This window comes from Dipodomys spectabilis, unplaced genomic scaffold, assembly GCF_019054845.1.
Source record: "Dipodomys spectabilis isolate Male_0828 unplaced genomic scaffold, ASM1905484v1 ptg000411l, whole genome shotgun sequence".
In the NCBI taxonomy this organism is placed as follows: domain Eukaryota; kingdom Metazoa; phylum Chordata; class Mammalia; order Rodentia; family Heteromyidae; genus Dipodomys; species Dipodomys spectabilis.
In genome coordinates, this window is record NW_024871088.1 from 139,603 (window position 1) to 160,593 (window position 20,991).

At 49.1% G+C, this 20,991-nt stretch overlaps 1 protein-coding gene across 1 annotated transcript; it reads left to right on the top strand.

The window, feature by feature from the left end:
• The first annotated feature begins 7,949 nt into the window (after window positions 1-7,949).
• Zfp92 (ZFP92 zinc finger protein) lies at window positions 7,950-20,567 on the top strand. Its single transcript, XM_042667507.1, has 6 exons — window positions 7,950-8,008; window positions 8,320-8,368; window positions 16,313-16,377; window positions 16,683-16,809; window positions 18,817-18,918; window positions 19,372-20,567. Exons 3-6 carry the CDS (start codon window positions 16,345-16,347, stop codon window positions 20,565-20,567), a joined length of 1,458 nt encoding a protein of 485 aa, XP_042523441.1. The 5' UTR covers window positions 7,950-8,008; window positions 8,320-8,368; window positions 16,313-16,344.
• The last annotated feature ends 424 nt before the right edge of the window (window positions 20,568-20,991 follow it).

Below are 20,991 nucleotides of genomic sequence, written 5' to 3' on the forward strand. Positions count from 1 at the left end.
ACCACCCTCGCCTATTCAAGCCGGATCTCTGGGTGTCTTCCTTGTTACATCCACACTGACAACCTCTGCCTTTTAATTGCAGTTTTTAGGCCAATACACTTTATTGCACCCAAGATAGTAGATTCAGCCTTACAGCCCTGACCTAGCACCCACAAGGCCAGGCTTAGGGTTCCATCTCTACACAACATACACATTAGACTTCATTATGACTGCCATTATTATTATTACCTGTAGTTACTTGTGTCAAGGACTTTCAACTGCACCTATCAATTTCCAGTACATTGCATCGTGATCAAGGCCACAGGTTTATGAAGTGAAAGTAAGGAGACAGTAGAGCTCCAAGGCCTGGAGGGAGAATGGGTTCTGGGACAACTTCCAGCTCGTAGGACTTGAGGAGAGGGTCAGCAGGTACCTCCTGCAGGAGGGATCCTGCAAGATTGACAGTTTTGAATGGCAGGTGGTGGTCATGTGACAGCTTTTCAACCGCTCATAGCCAACCCACAAAGCATTCAGTAGTAATGATGAAAATGATATGCAGGGCAGAAACATGAAGCCTTGATTTGGGGTTTCTCCAGAAACTGTTGCAGCCCTCTCCTCGTAGGCGTGGATCTTGGTGACACAGTCCACATCCCTGGAGGGAACATGCAGGTGATGAGGAGGTGCCACCCATTGGGCAACCTCAGAACCAGGCACATACAACTTTATGCAAGCCTTGGGACAGGGTTTTGGAGGTGACCTTGGACTGTTCCTGTAGGCAGGGGTGGACTCCTGAGCCAGGCTCACAGGTGGCCCTCAAGCCCATGGACCCTGTTTGATCCTCCTTTCTGCCACAGAGACTCATCCCCACTTCGGCCCATCCATCGTCCGTGCTCTAGTTGATATATGATATATATCTCATACACGGGAGAAACCCTACAATGAACATTATCACAGTTTTTGCATTGCCATGTGTACCACCAATACGTTTCTGGTGAGCAAATAGAAGTTCTGCAGGACTTTCCCACGTAGGTCCTTTTTCTGCTGTCCTTCATTCCTGCACAAGATCAAGGTTGTTCCCTTCTTCTGGCTTAGGTCGAGACACTTCCTTTAACACTTCCTTTGGCACACAGTTCACGGCATGAGTTCACCAGCCTTCTGTGTGTCTCAAAGTGGCCTTATGGTGCCTTCGTTCTTGGTGAGTGTTTGCCGTGGAGGTAGAAATGGACTTGCGTGATAAACATTTCTCCCCTTCCTCCCAAAAGTAAAGATGCTCTTCCACTGTCTCCTGGCTCCCATCGTCTCCGTTGAGAACTCAAGAGATCTTCTTCCTTGTGTGCCATGCTTCATGTAGCTGTGCCTACCTTTGAGCATTTCCCCTTCTCCTTTTGTTTGCCTTATTCTGACTGCTGGCTAAACTAAACTGCGTATGGTTCTACCTCATATTCAACTTCCTGGGGGTCCACTGAGCTTTTAGAATCCATATGTTCTGTTTCCCTTTCACTCTCTCTGTCTGGAATCTTCAGGCGTTGTTTCTTCATGAAGTTTTTTCTCCTCCTCGCTGGTTCCTCCAGCAATTCCATATGAATATTAGACATGTTTTGCCATGGTCCTGCCATCCCCTGAGGTCTCTCTGATCTCTCTGTTCCTTCTTCAAGTCTTGTTGTCCCCTCCTTTCCACAGAATGGATCGAGTTGACTTACCTCTCCTCCTCCAGTTCTGTATGCTCGTGACTGTGACCCATAGTCTCTTACTGTGACCATGCAGTGAAGCCACAATCCCAGCACTTCAGAGAGAGTCTGAGGCCAGAGGACTGCCAGCTTGGGGCCACCCTGCTTTACGTAACCAACTCTCGTCCCGCCCAGGTTACACAGAGAGACCCTGGGCCACAAAAGCACCATAGCCTGAAACCGCTGTGTAATGAACTTTTTACTTCAGATATCTTTATCATCTTCAGTTGTGGATGTATAACTCATTCTTCTCACTGCTTTCTTTTTCTCATCTGAAATTTCTTTTCCATACAACTTCATTACAAGCCTGTTTTATGTGCTTAGGCATATTTGACAACATTGTAATGTCATCTCAAGGTCATTTCCTTCCACTGTTTAAAGGAAGAAAAAACACCTCAGACCTTTTCTTTGTTTCCTTAGCAACTTATTTTCTTCTTCCTCCCTTCTTCTGGTACTTGAGCATTCTATCGTGGTATGACCAGTAATGTGTCCTAGTGTCTTTCCTAATTCCTGGTCTCTGCTACCTGTCTCCACAGAGGTTTTGTTGCTGCTGCTACTGCTGCTGCTTTCCTCCTACTTGTTGGATCCAGTAAATGCAGTCACCAACCCAGTTTCTCTTGTGTTTGACATCAGCGGAAGTCCTCACTCGGTTCGTTTTTTGGAGCCCATGCTGTGCATTCAAGCTCTGGGGCCAATCAAGAGTTTTGCAGAGGGTTTCCCGTATACACCTCATTTGGGGATCCTTTTCTGTGTGTGCCCTTTTCAGGATCACCTCTCTTTGCTTTCTCTTAGCTGTGCTCACCCCAAAGTCTGCCTCTGGGTTTAAGCCACCCAGCACGGCACCCTCTGAAGCCCACTCGTGCATACACTTACGAAAATAAGCCCCTCGCCTGTGCTATTTCCATCCTTCGACCTTGCATTCTTCCATGGCTCCTGCCTCCCATTGCTTAGTCTCTTGTGCTGTTAGGAGGTTTTGCTACTCATCTTCTGCCCGGGATTCATAGTTCTTAGGTGCTGGAGAGTGCGTCTGTCAGGGGCTACCCCACCACGGCTGAAACAAAGCCTGACTTAGGTTGGACAAGGTCACTTGGGCATGCACCCTTAGAAGAGCCCCCTACCTGACCCTCCCTTGCTTTCAATATAGTGTCCCTCTCCAGCCCTTCTTCTCATAGCGTCTGACGCATAATTAGCACAACTTTCTTAAAACCTGATTTTAAAACTAGGCTCACAAGTTTTTGGTTTTGGGCCAGTTGTGGGGCTTGAACTCTGGGCCTGGGCGCTGTCCCTCAGCTCTTCAGCTCAAGGTGAGACACAGTGCCACTTCAGTTTTCTGGTCTTTTATGGAGATAAGAATTTCACGGACTTTCTTGCCCAGGCTGGCTTAGAACAGCGATCCTCCGATCTCAGCCTCTTGAGTAGCTAGGATTCCAGGCCTGAACCACCAGCACCTGGTCCCACAAATTTGTTGACAGTTCTCCTTTGAAGGACTGTAGCTTCAGTTTCTCACCCCGGGTGTGTTGGCTTAGGCTTTGTAACTCCACTCACTGCTAACCCTGGTAACACAGACCCCATCCATGCTTAACATTCATGGATTACCCAATTTGTTGATATCCCTAACTGTGATCAACTTTAAGTAGAGACCCTTTTTGTTGTGGAATTTAACCTTTTGATAACTGCTATGGATACTCTAAAGTGGATCCCTCCACACAATTCCGGTCTTCAGCGGCTGCATCTTACCAGACTTGCACGTTGGGGGACTTGTGCCCGGGTTGATGTTTATGGTAAAAGTGCTTTAAAATCATGATATGTTTGAAAGTGGTCACTCAAACACACGTGGATTTGTCACCATCACATTTTATTTCACAGATCTCGCCTTGGCTTTTTTGTGGGAAACTGATCGGGTATGCTAAATGGATGTGTGAAGGCTGATCAGCAAACTTTGCCATTTTTTCATGAGATATTCCTGTAGCCTGGGACACAGTCATCACAGTATGATGGAGCAGGAAGAGGTGGTGCTAGGCTTAAACACGTGGAGTGCCACCCTAACCCCTTGCTAGGTGGGATGTGAGTGAAAGAGGGACGTGTCCCTGGTCTCTGGCCTTTGACATGTGCGCATGGGGGTTCCATTTACTGCGACTGAACAGTCAGGATGAGGACAAGTCCTGGTATGCAACCACGAGTGTAGTTTGCCGTATGTTTATTGGAAGCATCCAAGTGATAATGTGAAGAGGTCAGCTGAATTCTGGAGGCAGGAACTCCAGGGATGGATCTGGGCTAGGAACAGAAAAGGGGCATCGTTAAAGCTCCAAGTGGTTCAAAGATGGGCTCCTTCCTGGACATGCCTCACTTGTCCTTCCTCTCCAAGCATGGACACAAGCCAGGAAATAAGGGGAATATGGCCAGGAGTAGGTCAGGCCAACTCCAGATCAGACTCAGGCTGAGCAGCTGTCCTGGTCCATTGGCAGGTCCCTCTCCCAGGAAGTCTTGGCAAGTCTGGATGGTTCTCCAGGTCCTCACCATGGTCATCTTCCTGCCTGTGGGCACTGTCACCTTAAGGGATGCCTGGTGACTGAGCACTGCTAGTTCCCTTCCCACAGCCATTCCTCCCTTCTTTCTCTCTAAGAGGACCCCCAATTCTATCCCCAATGCCAGAATCAAGTGGGCCAAGCACAGCTGCACACAATGGCTGTGCCACAACTGTCAGTGACCAGCACAACTGTTGAACAAATAACCCAGTGGCACTGAAGTGAACAATTCTGTTTCTCGCCACAGAAGACATGTGTCGCTTTTCTTGGGCAGAAACCGGAAGCATGGGGCGCTAGTTGACACTGAAAGACACTCTCAAGCAGACAGGAGCAGCGCAAATTCAGAGCCAAGAGAGGAAGATGGTTCAGTGTGGGCTTGAGACCTGGCTCAGGTGACATAGTGCTTGCCTATCAAGTGCAAAGGCCCAGTATTGTGGACAAAATAAACCGAATAAGAGGTTAGGTTGATGGTCCATGACTCCGAGGCACCTAGAGTGGGGGTGCACTACGGGAACTATTGGGAACACACTGAGAGGATCAGTAAAGGGAGGTGCTGTTGTCATACAGCCATGAATGGGCTCCATATTGCATAAATGTAGGGTAAACAGCAAGAGTGACCCCGCTTGGAAGGTTCCTGGTAGCCATGGTGAGGTGTTACAGCTGTGTCATTTTTGGGTCTCCTCTGCAAAATTTAGGCACCATTGGTACAGCCTTAGGTGCTGGAAAGTTGCAGTTTGGCCAGGATGTGGACAGTCACTTCCTGGTTGTGATGCCATCTGACTTCCAAGTCCACTCCTTCTGAATGCAAAGATGGCATGTGAGCGTAAAGATTTTCTCTCTTGGGCAAGGAAGATGTTACTACCTCCTGACACCCAGACCTGACACTATTGCCCTCTATTTGCCTCAAGAACGCCTTCAAGCTGCAGAGGTCATTGGGCTTGACGTCTGGCCCCACATAAAACACAACAGCTTCCATCTTATACACTGTTTGGCACTCTGCCCCTTTTGCAGTGTCAAGGAGAAGCCTGCGTGTGCTGGGGCAGGGCCAGGTGTAATACGGCCCATTGCTCCCCTCTCAGAGCCACTGCCTCTGAAGAAAGACAATGGCACACTCTGCTCCTCTGACTGTGTGCTACTTCCTAGCCGGAATGAAGTGGGAGGGGGCTTCACAGAATCTGCTTCTCCCAGGCCAGCAACTTAGCCTGTCTCTACACAAGCTCACCTTCCTGCCTGTCACCTCAGAAAGTGCCCTGGGCTGAGAAACCACTGTGGAAGATTTACACATCCTTCTCTTACACCACCTTTCTGCACATCCAGCCCGCAGAGCATGCCAGCTGGCCTCCGAGGAGCGGCCGCCTGACTGTTGTCTCACCGCCAAGGCATCCCACAGTGTCCTTTAGCCTAGCCTCACCCACGAACTCAGACCCTCTCTAGGGCTCCCTAACATTCCACGAAGGGGTGGCTTCACTCAGGACCCCTTACCCAGGTCTCTTGTCACTAGACCCCCTGGGTGTATGCTTCAGTGGGCTATACTGTGTCACTGCTCCTGGCCCTGGAGGGCCTAAGTTCACCCTGGCTCCTTTCATATGTGTGCAAGTGAACACAAACAGGATTTGCTCTCTCCTTTCTGGAGGACAGAAGCTGAAGTGATGGTGTGAATTCCTTCAGAGGTGCTAGGGAAGGGTCTTCCTGTCTTTTCTAGCAGTTTTGGGGCTCCAGACAGTCCCTGGCTTGTGGCCCCAAGATCCTAATCTCTTCCTCCTTATGCACAAAGTGGCTCTTCTATGGAGGATACGTGTCACTGGACTTCAGGCCATGTACATAATGTAGGTTTTCTTACCACTGTGTCCTTAGTTTGACTGCCTCTGCAAAGGTTATTTTGCCACATACGGCCACTTGCACAGGGCATTAGGTTAGGATGTGCACCTATCTTTTGGGGAGTCACCATTCACCCCACTACACTTCAGGTGCTCAGGCCTGGGCCTACTCCATGGGGGCCGTGTGTGGCATGGGAGCCACAGCTCAGGTCCTCCAGGGTTTTCCTTCCTTCTGGTCCATTAAAGGGCTGGGGAATGGTGCTTGCACTTCACTGTCTATGGACTCCATTCTCTACAGCCAGAAGACCCTCGAGGGGTTGTCCAGCCTTCCCCATCACCTGGGGTAGGAAGCCTTCCTGCTGGTAGCACAGGCTTGCTAGGGCTTCTTGCTATGAGCCTAGCTAGCCCAGACTCAGGGCTACCTAAAGACTTGGAACCCCAGGTCTGTTTGTAAGGAAAGGTACAGTGAGGGGTGGGGATGGGCAGCTCCCAGAAGCCAGGGCTGGGAGGACAGGGCTGGCAAATGTAGAGAGTATTCCTTTTTATTTTGCCGGTCATGAGGCTTGAACTCTGGACCTGGGCACTGTCCCTCAGCTCTTCAGCTCAAGGCGAATGCTCTACCAGTCAAGCCACAGCCCCACTTCCAGTTTTCTGGTAGTTTATTGGAGATAAGAGTCTCATGGACTTTCCTACCTGGGCTGGCTTTGAACCACGATTCTCAGATCTCAGCCTCCTGAGTAGCTAGAATTATAGGCATGAGCCAGCAGCACCTGGCTTTCTTATCATTCTTCTTGTAGTCTTTTTTATGGCTCTTTTCTTTGAAGAACTTATAATTGTTGGCATAGAGAAGTATCTATGGTTTCCAACTTGGTTTCAGCACATGGGTAGTTATGTGCACTGTGCATATTGTGCATGTAAATGGCCACAATAAAGCCAATGGCTCACACATGTAATCCTAGGTACTCAGGAGGCTTAGATCTGAGGAACATGGTTATCTTCACGAAACTACTAAAATGCTGGAAGTTGAGCTATAGCTCGTGTGGTAGAACACTAGCCTTGAACAAAAAAAGCTCAGGAACAGGACCCAGGCCCACAATTCAAGTCCCATTACAGGCAAAAAGAAAACCCTCCAGAACCCATTGTACAATAGTCCCCTGGAGCCTTCCATTCCCCAGCCCCACTTGCTCAAATCGTTCATTTGTAAAACTCTCTGAAAATAACAAGGTATCTGGGGACTGGCTTGCTGCTCACATAGAATAACCTGAAAGCGCAACTTTACACCTAGCAGGTTTTCAAATCTTGCACGCTCTACTTTCCTCTTTCTCTCCATCTGCCTCTACTACACCATCTCCAAGTTCCCTTTGGGACCCCACCCCCACTTTGTGATCCTTGTTTTTCCAGCTCCCAGATCATGCAAGCTTGTCCCTACTGGAAGACAGACCATGCCCTGGATACCTGATGCTAGAAATACCCTGCAGTGGCTCCCATGGACCCCGGAAAAGTGGACAGATGAATAGTGGACCTAATGCCCAGAGGCTTGGCCCAAGGAAGATACCTGACCAACTATGATTCCCACTCTCTGACTCCTTCAGGGACTGTAGGAGGGTGACCACTGCAACCCCAAGCTCTCTGTGCAGCCAAAATGGGAAGCGGAAGTGCCCTGGGGTACGTGGGGAGCAGAGCGAGACCAGAGGCTCCTGTGGGGCGGGTTCGGGCTGGGCTGCAGCGCCGCGCATGCTCTACGTTCCCCCCTGGCGCCCCGTTCCCACGCCGCCGCCACCCCGGCCCCGCCCGCTCACCGCCCCATTCTGCAGCGCAGCGCCAGGCGACCGACGGACAGCGGTGCTGGGCCCGCTTCTTGGGCAGCACCGGAGGCAAAATACAGACGTGGCTGGCAGCCCTCATCTTCCTGGGGAGGGCGCCCCGGAGGGCTTCTCGGAGGTGGCAGCCTTGGCTTCAGGTCTGTCCAGGGGCAGAGGGAAACCGACAGTCTGGCTGCCAGAGGAGCACCATATGCAAGCAGGGATGCCTGAGAGCAGGTCACAGGCCTGTCACAGCAGGGGTACGGAAGGGCGGGTGCAGGTGGATAGGGAGTGGAAGGAAGAAGGGGGAGCAGCTGCAGCTTCCGTTGTCAGGGACGCCCTGGAAAGACGGCTATTGTGGAGAGGAGCTGCCTCTTGGGGTCACCCCTTCTAGGGGTACCAGCGTACAGGGGCACTGGGGGGAGCTAGCTGCAGCCAGTGTTCCCCTTTGCTCTTCTGTGGTTTTCAGACATTAACCCTGGGTCTGGCACAGGATCATCAAGTCGCTGATCCACTCGGTAAGTTTGGATTTTTGCACGTATAGGTGGAAGAACTCCTGGAAGACTGGCATTGGGGGATCCCAGGATGTGTGCATGATACCAAAAATCATACTCCCATGGCTCTTACAGATGGGTGCTGTGCCTCCCAGGGTAATAAGTTGACTGGTTTCAGATGTGCTAACTGTATGCCAGGAAAGGTCAAAAGCTTATTCAAGCCAAGGAGGAGGAGGCCAGGGCTGCATGAAGGTGGGGAAGGAGGAGAGGGACTGAGCAGAGCTGTGCTGAGCAGGGAAATGTGCCCAGTGCTTCCCTGCAGGACTGGTTGTGACTAGTTTAGCCCAACAAATCTCTGCCAACTGCACTCTGTGGGCCAGGTTGTTGCACACATCAGGGAACAAATCGGCAAAAGTGTCTACTCTGTGGGTCTAGTTCTAGTGGCTTAGCACAAACAATAAATAGTAAATGGTTTAAAGTAGTAATTATAGATCATGTTAAAAGTTAGTAAGACCTAGAAGGGGTGGGAGAAGAGTCCAATTGCAACTTTTAAGTACTGTAGTTAAAATAGGTTTCATTTTCCAGGCAACATTTCTGCAGACTTGAAGGTGGTAAAAGAGTGAGCCATGTGCTTATGTTTTGGAACAGCATTCACACAGAGGGAACAGCTAGTGCAAAGGCCCTGGAGCTGGTGTGGCTTGGCTCTGGGGGAGGGGAGGTACTGCTTGGAGGCCAAAATGGCTGGAACAGAGGAAGGGAGGGGAAGGTCAGGAAGGTCCATGTGGCTTTTACTCTGACATGTGCATGTTCTCAAGGATTCTGAGCTCAAAAAGGCAGGATGAGACCCACCTATGTCATGAGCAGTGTGGTATGTCTGGGCCAGCCTGTGCCCCCATCAAGTCAAGCGTGAAGACAGCAGATGCCTGGCAACTTCTTAGAGGGTTATCTGAAGGGTCTACTTGGGGCTCAGCTGGGGGAACACTCACGCCTGATGGTAACAGGTGACAAGGTAAGAAAACCTGGTGGGGCTAAGGAGGTAGTTGAGGTCTTGAGCTCCTGGACCTGTGAGAATGTTCCACCCCCAAGTAGCCCTGTGTGTTATTTGTGTACAGAAAAAGTCCAAATTCCCCATCCCAGAAGGCTCAGTAGGATTTTCAAAGCCCTTCTCAGTGTATGGAGTGTTGGTTTGTCTTTTCTTTGGGAAATGCACCCCATCTAGTGGTTGTGTGCAAGATGGCGCTAAGGTGCTTTGGTTGAAGCTGGCAGACTCTCCCTTTTCTCTGCCAGGCTTTTTCTGTATGGGCAGCCAGCTCAGTCTTCTCCTCCTCCTCTTGCCCCTGCCCGCACAAGCGAGGTTGCTCAGCACACTCAGTTTCACCACAATCAAGAGTCAGGGAGTCAACTGCTGGCCTAGAGGCTCAGGCCCCTTGCAGAAAGGGACTAACTCAGGAAGAAGCTAGTAGATACATAGGCTGATTGACCTTCCTGGCTTCTTACATAACACTTGGGTCTGATAGGCACTTGCCTGTGTGCCCAGTGTTGTGTTGTGCAAAACGTGAGCTTTGAGACCATCCTTCAGCCTCCAGCCTGTCCTGTGCTCTGAAAGCCCACAAGCACAAAATAGTCTTGCTAGTCTGGCAGGAGGAAGCTGCTCTTCAGCTCCACCAAGCTCCTGCCAGAAGCTTGCTTATGCCCACTGCAGTGCAGTGCGACCCACCAAGGTTCCAGGAGCTAGTGTGTATGAGGAAAAGAGTTGTGCTAGCCTTCGCAGAAGTTGAAATTATAGCTCACTTTCAGGGATGAGGCTTCAAGGAGAGACAACGTGATGGGTAGCTGTCTAGTACAGCCAGCACCTCCACGGAGTCTTCTGCTGTTGAACTTCTTCACTGATCTTCATTGAAAACAAAATCCTGTCCGTGATCTCCATTGAAGACAGAATTTTGTCCATGTGGTTTTTCTCTTAGGTGGTCACAACCAATAGCTTTTTGGACCTCAGGTCGTGGGTGAGGTGACTACAGATATTGCCCTTGTCTGCCAAGTTTTCAAAAGTGAATAATAGCCATGCAATAGGGTTATGGTGGGAGAAAAAAAAACCCACAAGCTTAAACTGTTTTTCAACACCATAATTTTATCCGAAAATGCTTTCAAACTTTGATAATTCCTTCTCACGTATCTTTAGTGTTGCACCATGCCCAATGACAGTATATGGTAATGGAATGTTTGCATACTTGGTGAGCATAGATGACTGCGGTAGCACCTCTTCCCCTCCTTTTTTATTGCATTGAGAGTTCTAGATCACAATTCATCATTTGGAAAGAAACAAGTCAGGGGCATTTAATAAATTCACAGTGCTGTGCAACCACCACCTCTATGTATGTAGTTCCAGAACATTTTCACCACTCCAGGAGAAAACATGAGACAAGGGACTCATAAGCAGACCTTCCCTTTCCTCAGGCTCCGCCCTTGGCAGTCTGCTTTCTGATTATGGCTATGCCTATCTACACATGTCCTATGTGTTTATAAGATTTTTTTGTTGCTTTTGGGGCCTGAACTCTGGGCCTGGGCTCTGTCCCTCAGCTCTTCAGCTCAAGGCGAACGCTCTACCACTTGAGCCACAGCACCACTTCTAGATTTTTCTGCTTATGTGGTGCTGAGGATTCAAACCCAGGGCCTCATGCATGCAACGCAAGCACACTACCACTGAGCTACCTTCCTAGGCCCTGTGCTTATAAGATTTAAAGATCTTCTTGGATTGCCACTCTTCACACACTGACACAGGTATACATTAAAAGCAGAAAGAACTCTGGTACTTGCAGCTCTGGATGACGGAACACTACCACATGGGGATACACACAGGGGCTCCCTTGGGGACAGGATAACAGCAAGATGGAACTTCAGGGGGACTAATACATAGCCTGGGGATTTTCTTAATAATTGAAGGATCTTGTGGGCTCTGGGACCCAGGGTCTGTCTCTAGTTGTCTGGGATCAAGTGTCAGAGTGGGATCACAAGAAGGAAGTAATGGGAATGAGGGCTTTCAAAACTACATCCAAAAGACAGAGAAGAAGGTTTCCAGCCACAGCTACAAAAGTAGGTCAAGAGAGTTCTTGTGAAATATTGTGTTGCATCATATAAATGGAATGACACAATATGTGGCCTTTTGTGTCTGTGTCTGGCTTTTTTTTTTTTACTTAGCAAAAAGTCTTCAGGTTTACCCACATTGTAGCATGTGTCAGAATTTCCTTCCTTTTTATGGCCAAAGAATGTTCCAATGTTTATATTGACCACATTTTGTTTCTCTATTTGTCTGGTTTTGGACATTTGGGCTATTTCTACCTTCCTCTAGTGTGACTCATGCTGCTATGAACACAAGTTTATAATTGTTTGTGTGAACACCTGATTTTAATTCTTTTGAGTGTATACCCAGGAGTGGAATTGCTAAGTTATATGGTAATTATATTTAACTCATTGAAGAATCTACAAAATATCTTTTCCCACCCACCCCCCATTTTTAATTGGGAACACTGGTTCGTCAGTCAGCTTCCTGTTACTATAAGCAAATGTCTGATGCTGTGCCCCAGGTGCCAAAGATAAAGAGGGAAGTGCCAAGCACTTTTGCTGAGATTCCCATGGGAATGGGCAGTGGTACCCCAGGTACTTCAACTTGCTTTGTTCCCAGGCCTGCTCCCAGGAGCGAACAGCTCAGTCCTCTACCCTCCCCCAAGGCTAACCTTCACTTCCCTGGCTGGGTGAACCTTCTCAATGAGCCCCGTTGCCCCTCAGCCCTAAAAAAAAAATAAAACAAAATAAACCCTGCCTCCCACACTACTGCCTAGCTTCAATGGATGGATGCTGGGGCCACTAGGGATGTTGCTGCCCTGTGTTATAGTGTGTCTCTCATCAGCATGGTGGGATGAGGCTCTGAGCCTATCCCAGACACCAAGCCAGTGCCAGAAAAGGTGTGCCCTGTGTGCTTGAAGATGTGGCACTGCTCCCAGGCTGGGACATCTCCCAGAGAAAGAACTCTGGAATCTTGCTGTCTGTAACTCTGTCACTGTGACTAGCAGCCAGGCTATCCCAGTCAATGGTGGTTGCTTACATGGGGTGTGGGAGAAGGGAATGCAGCTGTACAGGAGAGATGGGCTTGGGTCTACATTGCTGTCCTCTCTATGTTCCAGAGTTACCCAAGTCTCTACCACCATGACCCCATTTGGGGTTATAAAAGTCCAAAAGATGGAAAAGAGCAGGTCCTGGCCTCAGCAATAGCAGGTTCCTCCAGCCCTAGACCCAGGATCAGGTCCCTCCCTCTCTGCCTTGTCTTTGTTACCAATTATAGACTGTTTTGTTCCTACCACTCACAGATTTCTCTACACTGACTTTTGGAGAGGTGCCGGTCACTTGGGGCTGGAACACCCAATATATTACATGCACAGAATTTTTGTTTGTGGAGACAATTAAGTTATGCAAATTCAATGACAAGTATTTAATGTCAATCTACTATAAGGTATTTTATATAGGCACCTCCCTTCAATTTCTACCATCCAGACACACCATTGTGAGGCAGATTTATTTTTGTCTAGATTGCTCTGACTTCTAAGATTTTAAGATATCTTTGATACTTTTTAGAGGAAAAAGTTTCCCATACAAAAGTGAAATGCCTTAGATAATGGATTTATGAAGGAAAGGGGTTTTTGGCTCTCAGATTTGGATAGAGTAAAACCATGGACCTGGTCACATGGGAGCAAAGAAAAAAAATAAAAGGAAGAACCTAAGAATCCCACTGTCTCCTCTGAGAGCACACCCCAATGACCTAAAAACTTCCTACTAAATCCCACTTCTTAAAGGTCCCATCATCTCCCAATGCCACCTGCCCCTGGGACTGAGCCTCCAACACTTGGGCCTTTGAGGTGTGGGAGGGAGGGTATCATTTACAATAAAAACACTTTAGTAGCACTGTGCAGTATACACATGGGCAGAAAGAACAGTCTACTGAATCTCAGGTATCTTGTCTCCTAGGTTTAGTAGCAGCCACCAATCTTGCCTTATTTGTTTCATTCTTTCTAGTGTTTGGTTTCAGAAATGTTTTAAAGTAAGTTGCTTTGCTAGTTCTTCTTGAAATGATTCCACATGCATTCCTAAAGTAGATACTTTCTTCTATGACCTAGTGCCGTTATCCACCCAACGCATGAGCACTAACAATCCCGGACTAGCTTCTGATTGCCCACTACATAGCTACTGCTCTTCCATTATCCCTAGTGCCTTTGATGACTCTTTAATTTGTGCCATCATCTTACCTTTGTTTTGCTTGAGTGCTTGGCTCCTTAAATCTCTTTTCACCTAGAAGGGTCTTCCTCTCCAGCCTCCTTTTTACCCCTGACACTGACTTTCGAGGAAAGTGCCCTAGGGTCCTCTGAATATTGGACATCAAGTACAGTGGCCATATTAGGATGCAGTCAAATGGCTTAGGCAGGAGTCCTCCCCCACTGCATTCCAGCAGCAGGTCTGTTGCTGCTGCACAGTAATGTTGGATTTCTCTCTTAAGAGCAGCAACCACAGGATGACATTTGATGTTTGATATCTCAGTCTCTTACAGTTTTCACCTAATACTTCCAGCATAGCTTCCACCTTTAGAGCTCCTTTTGCTGATTAATATAAATGTCTTCAGAAATAGGACTTTCATTTTTGGCTGATGTTGATTGACAATTTATCAGAGATGGAAAGGGATTTGGGGCCAATTTAAATGTCAGTTGAATACCATGGCTGTCCTTGTGCTCCTGGGAATCGGTCCCCTCTTCCACTCCTGTGGCACAAACTACATCTATCCATAAAAGTTCTCTTTACCCACTCTTCCTACTAGCTACTACCCAGTTTCTATACTCTTCTGTCCAAGACCTTCATGTTGATAATTTCAAGTTAAATAGAAATAACTTTTTAAAAACTTTTTTTGGGGGGGGCCTGAGCTCTGGACCTGGGTGCTGTCCCTCAGCTCTTCAGCTCAAGGCTAGTGCTCTACCACTTGAGCCACAGCGCCACTTCCAGCTTTTTTCTTTTTTCTTATGTGGTGCTGAGGAATCAAACCCAGGGCCTCATACATGCAAGGCAAGTGCCCTACCACTGAACCACCTTCTCAGCCCAAAACTTTTGTTATTATAAAGGTGATGTACAAAGGAGTTACATTTGCTTAAATATGATAAATAGAACATTTTTGAGCCAGGTACTGGTGGCTCACACCTGTAGTCCAACTACTTAGGAGACTGAGATCTGAGGATCATGGTTCAAAGCCAGGCCGAGCATGAAAAACTTTGAGACTCTTATCTCCAATTAAGCACCAGAAAACTAGAAGTAGAGCTGTGGCTCAAAGTGGTAGAGTGCTAGACTTGAGTGAAAAAGCTCAGGGACAGAACCCAGGCCCTGAGTTCAAGCCCCATGACTGACAAAAAAGGAAAAAAGAAATAACATTTTGGGGGTGAATATTCTTTTACATTGTTTTCTAGCATTGGGAAGTGATGTAGAGAAATCTGAAGCCAAGGTGATTTGTGTTCACTTTGTCAGTTCCACACTTTTCTCTGCCCGACTCCCTGACTCACTTGGATTCCTTATCTTTGCTCATTCTCTCAGTTCTCAGCAGCATGCACATAAACTTGGGTCTGCTGAGGGCTAGGAGACGTATCCTTAGCCCACTACTGTCTTTTTCCACTTGCAACCTTTAGCTTTCAGTCTGGAATTACTCCTTCAGAGAGCCTCTTCCTGCTCCCCTGAGTTCCCCCTTCACATACTTCTCTTTCTGCTCACTACAAGTCTCAATTTTCAGATGAAGATTCTACCTTGCTTGTGGAGTTTTCTCTATGAACTCAGAGCCAAGGGGGAAAAGAATCAACAATGGAGCTTCTGAGGATGTTGGAATCAGAGATGCTTGGCAGAATGGAAAGAGAGTGGAGAAAAGAAGGAAACGAGGGGAAAAGAATAGGTGGTCAAGCTGGCCCCCAGCATAAGAAGTGGGCATGAGATCCCTGGCTCAAGACTCACTGAATGGGAGAGATGAGCGACTAGAATCCCAGATTGGGAATATTTGGGGACTGTACTGTGCCCCCCCTTGTCCCAATCTACCTGTGAAGGTTCCCTTATTTGGAAATAGGGTCTTTGAAGATGTCATCAAGGCAAGATGGGATGATACTGAAGTAGGGCAGGCCCTAATCCCATTACTGGTGACCTTGCCAGATAAAGGATTGTTGGAAGCAGACACACCAAAGAAAGATAGGCATGGGAAGATGCAAGCAGAGGATGCAGTGATGCATCTGCAAACCAAGGAGTACTCGTGGCCACCAGAAGTTGGAAGAGGTGAGGAGGGAGTCTTCAGAGGGAGGGAGGCTGACTCTACCAGCACCTTATTTCAGGCTTCTGCCCTCCAGAACTGGTAGATAAGATATATTGCAGTTTACATGCATGTGTGCGTGTGCACGTGCGCACGTGCGCGCGTGCGCGCGCACACACACACACACACACACGCACAGTGTATGTTACAGCATCCCTAGGAATGTATGCCAAAGTTGTGATGGTCGGAAGCCTCAGTGCCTCTTGCTGCAAGCAGTGGTCATAGGCAGTGGGGTATCAGGGCATTGAGCCCACTGACCTCTCAAGAAAAGACCACTCCCTCTTGCCCTGTTTCCTATCACTCTCATATACACCACAGCCCAGCCTTGCTTGGCACCATCTGATAAGAAAAAGTTGTTTTTTCAGCACCACTTCCGGTTTTTCTAGTGATTTATTGGAGATAAGAGTCTCACGGACTTTCCTGCCCAGACTGGCTTTGAACTGTGATCCTCAGATCTCAGCCTCCTGAATAACTAGGGTGACAGGCATGAGCCAATGGCACCCGGCTAAGAAAAAGTTTTGAAACTTGGTTTCTGGGTATCCAGTAGCCACTCCAGGCTGGCCTGGTCTTACCTGGACCCTTTATATTTCCCATAGCCTCTTGACGGTGACGTAGCAGGACCCTGGCAATGGCAGCCAGTCTCCTGAGGGAAAGATCCAAGGTGAGTGAGTGTTCCTCCCTCAAAGCCTCAAAATCTCCCTTTAGCAGGCTCTCTTATCCCTCCCCATGGACCCGGGACTCTCCAACCCAGGGGAGAGCTCAGAGTCAATATGCCCCTTTCCTGGCTTCCTCATGCTGGCTATACAACTTCCATCAGCTACTCTTCTCAGAGAGTGCTGCTTGTGACTGAGACTATGAAGTTACCCAACTATCCCAAATCAGGGGCACCCCCATATTATGTTGATGCTAGCTTACTCTGGAACCAGGAACTTGAATTCCCCACAGGAACAGAATTGCTTATTACAGGTGCCAGTATCTTTTGAGGATGTGTCTGTGTACTTCACGAAGACAGAATGGAAGCTTCTGGACCTTAAACAAAGGATCTTGTACAAGCAGGTGATGCTGGAGAACTATAGCCACTTTGTATCACTGGGTAAGTGACCTTGCCCCCACACACACACGCAGTCATTCCCACCACTCCATATACATTCTGTTTATTTCTGAAATTTCTTGTTTGTTGGTTACTATGAGTGCAAAAGCAAATGCATTTCTCCATTAGACCACTCATCTGTTGTGGGTTACCTATGGCCTCAGTAGGACTTTATAGTTAAATCATTTGGACCTGAAAAGATATTCAGTAAACATATGAGCAAGTGAATTTCAATAATCTATCATGAGGCTAATTTTGCATGCAAAGCCATGAATGGACTAAACATGCATTTTTTTTTGGTTTCGGTTGTGGGGCCTGAACTCTGGGCCTGGGCGCTGTCCCTCAGCTCTTCAGCTCAAGGCTAGCACTCTACCACTTTGAGCCACAGCGCCACTTCCGGCTTTTCTCTTTCTGCATATGTGGTGCTGAGGAATCGAACCCAGGGCTTCTTGCATGCAAGGCAAGCGCTCTACCACTGGGCCACCTTCCCAGCCCATAGATGCCAATTATACTGAAATCGTATGTATTTGTTTAGGTTAAATTTGTTATCACAGTTGAACTTTACATTCGTCCCACTTCAGAGAATTTCCTTGCATGATCCATGTAAGTCTCATGCAGGATGAAGTGATGAATTTGGTTTTCAAGTCTAGAGAAATCCAGAAAGAAGCTGTCAGAACTTCAAGTGGGCTGCTCTCCTTTTCTTTCACCAACATGCCTCATGGGAGGTTATCTCATCCCTATGACACTTCAAAAAAGTGTTTTATGCATTAAAGTATGAAACCAAGAGTCAAAGGCTGCATGGGTGGGTGAGAAGAAGCACCGAGAACCTGAATGACAGAAGTAATGTACCTGCCTTCTGCCCTCTGAGAAGGGAGTAAGGAATTGGCCCTTGCACACGTGGTAGCTCAGTGTGTCGTCTGCTGTAGCAGAGCTCAGGCTTCCCAGGCACCTTTCCAGGCACTACTGAGAGTGGCTAATACATAGACGTTTTTCCCCCAACACGCTTCACTGCCTTAGGGCTGGAGGGGGTATTTGAGACAGAGCCTCCTTTCCACTCTTCAGACTTAACTTCGATAATTTTTATCCCATCGGAGAGACTAGCTACTTTCCCTGGGTTTTTTCTAACCTTTACCAGACAGGGGATGTCTCTTTCCAGGAAGACTTCTGGTTTCCTTGGCTGAACTTGGTGGTGAACCAGTGTTTCCATTTTCTTTGTTGTTGTTGTTTTTGTTGTTGCAAGACAGGGACTCGAACTTAGTACCTGACACATTGCTCATTTGCTGGTGTGCTACTGAGCCCTGCCTCCAACCCCTAAAAAGATTGATTATTTCTTTTTCTTTTTACACCTTTTTATCTTGCATCTATCCTTGGCTTGAACTCAGGGTCTGGATGCTGTCTCTGAGATTTTGTGCTCAAGTCTACGGCTCTACCACTTGAACCACAGCTCCATTTCCAATGTTTCCATTTGCTTTCTCATTATTTTTCTATTGGCTGTGGGGCTTGAACTCGGGGCCTGTTCACTGTCCCTGAGCTGTTTTGCTCAAGGCTAGGGCTCTACCACTTGAGCCACTGCTCCACTTCCAGGTTTATATTTTCTTTTTCTTTTTCCTGTTTTTGTTTTTTGTTTTTTTTGTCAGCCATGGGGCTTGAACTCAGAGCCTGGGCTCTGTCCCTGAGCTCTTTTGCTCAAGGCAAGTGCCCTAACACTCTGAGCCACAGCTCCACTTCTGGTTTTCTGGTGGTTCGTTGGAGATAAGAGTCTAATAGACTTTCCTTCCCAGGCTGGCTTTGGAACTCGATCCTTGGATCCCAGCTTCCCGAATAGCTAGGATTACATACAGGTGTGAGCCACCTATGCCCGGTTCAGTGTTTCCATTTTCAAAGTACATCACTGTACTTTGAACTGGACCTACCCAGTGACACTGTGTTAGCTGAAGATACTAAAGCTGGGCTGTCTTCAGGAATGACTGCTGCTAGAGTGGTGCTGATCTGCTTCATTTCCATGAACAGGACTTGCCTTTCCCAAGCCTTGCCTGGTGGCCTATCTGGAGCAAGGGGAGGGGCCCTGGGTACCAGCCCTCCACAGAGAAGGAGCAGCAGAATCACAGGCAGGTGAGTGAGAACCTCTCAGCTTGCTTGCCTGAATCAAGGGGAAAGAAAGAGTAGAGTCCACAGAAGGATGATGTAGGCTGGAACATATTGGAAGGGATATTTTTCTTTAGTGGCACCCATCCGTTTGCCCTGGTGCCTGTTGGAAGAATGGAGTTCCTCTGGCCTGCTGTGTAATGCCAGCACCTCCTTCTTTGTCTTCTGCTCTCCCATCTGCGGGAGGAAAGCTTTTCTGTTTTGGGGTCATCTTGCTCCTCCCGCCACATTCCCTTGTTTAATAATGGAGCTCCAAGGAGTGATGGCACTGCTTGGTGTTCTTTTTTTTTTTAATTTTTAATTGTGAAAATACTGTACAGAGGGGTTACAATTACATGGGCAAGATAATGACTACATTTCTTATCAAGCATTGCAGCCTCCTCCTTCGTTTCCCTTGTTTGGTGTTCTTTGTCTTTGCAGGCGATGGGGTCCAGAAAAAGACTTCGGTTTCAAAGCCCAGACATTGTGCACAAGGAGTGCCAGGGGGCCAGGGGGCGAGGTCGCCAGACAGATCGGGATCATTGTCTCCAAGAAGTCCCTTTGAGTCCCTGAAGAACCCTGCTCTACAGCGCCCCAAGTGCGCGGAGAAGCGATACCTGTGTCAGCAGTGCGGGAAGTCGTTCAGCCGCAGCTCCAACCTGATCAAACACCGCATCATCCACAGCGGTGAGAAGCCCTACGCCTGCCGCGAGTGCGGGAAGCTGTTCCGGCGCAGCTTCGCGCTGCTGGAGCACCATCACATCCACAGCGGCGAGAAACCCTTCGCGTGCAGCGAGTGTGGCAAGACGTTCACGCGCAGCTCCAACCTCATCAAGCACCAGGTCATCCACAGCGGCGAGAAGCCGTTCGCGTGCCGCGAGTGTGGGAAGCTGTTCCGACGCAGCTTCGCACTGCTGGAGCATGCGCGCATTCACAGCGGCGAGCGGCCATACGCGTGCAGCGTGTGCGCCAAGGCTTTCAGCCGCAGCTCCAACCTCATCGAGCACCAGCGCACCCACAGCGGCCGGAAGCCTTACACCTGCCCCGAGTGCGGCAAGGCCTTCAAGGGCATCTCGCAGCTCATCCATCATCAGCGCAGCCACAGCGGCGAGAGGCCTTTCTCGTGCCAGGAGTGCGGCAAAGCCTTCCGCGGCCGATCAGGCCTCAGCCAGCACCGGCGGGTGCACAGCGGCGAGAAGCCGTATGAGTGCAGCGAGTGCGGCAAGGCGTTCGGCCGCCGGGCCAACCTCTTCAAGCACCAGGTGGTGCATGGCGCCCTGCGGCCCTCGGAGCGCCGGGGCCGCGGGAAAGGGAGCCGACACGGCTGCATGCTCCTGGAGCCCCGGCGGGGACCCCACGGGCCACGGCTTAAGGAAGGCAGCCCGAGCCGCGGCAGCCAGAAGCCCCATGCCTGTGCGCACTGCAGCCAGGCCTTCGAGAACAAATGGAAGCTGCGGCGTCACCTGCGCAGCCACCGCGGCGACAAGCCCCAGGCAGGCGGCCAGCGGGCCATGACAGCAGAGGAGAAATCACCCCTCACCCGCCATCTGAAAGCTCAACCCGTCGAGGGAAGCCATGACAGCCACAGTGCCAATGTCCTGTACCCTGACAAGACCCAGGGCAGAGACTGGCCCTGACACTGGGAAACATGGCAGGGACTCCCACCTGGAAGGTCCGCCCTTCCCCATTGCAATCTGCCCCAGCTCTTCCCTGGTGGGTTGGAAACGCAACTCCCTAGTCCATGATAGTGCAGTCGAGGCACAGCAACTGCCCCTGGAAGGCCCACCCTTCCAGGGCCCAGGGCTGGCACTCGTGCCAGGTACACACATGTGGGCATGGATGAGCAGAGAGGCCAGGTGAGCAGAGCTCTGCATTAAAGGAAATGAACTGTTCTCTCCCATCCACGTGGACAGCAATGCTCTTCTGCAGTAGTGTACGGTAGTGTACAGCCAGTAGTGTAGAGCAGTAGTGTAGAGCCAGCTCTAGCCTCTGCTAAGTTGCTGAGTTCCCAGTCGGATGGCCTGTGTCCTCTCTCTCCCTTTTCCTTAAAAAAATAGTTCG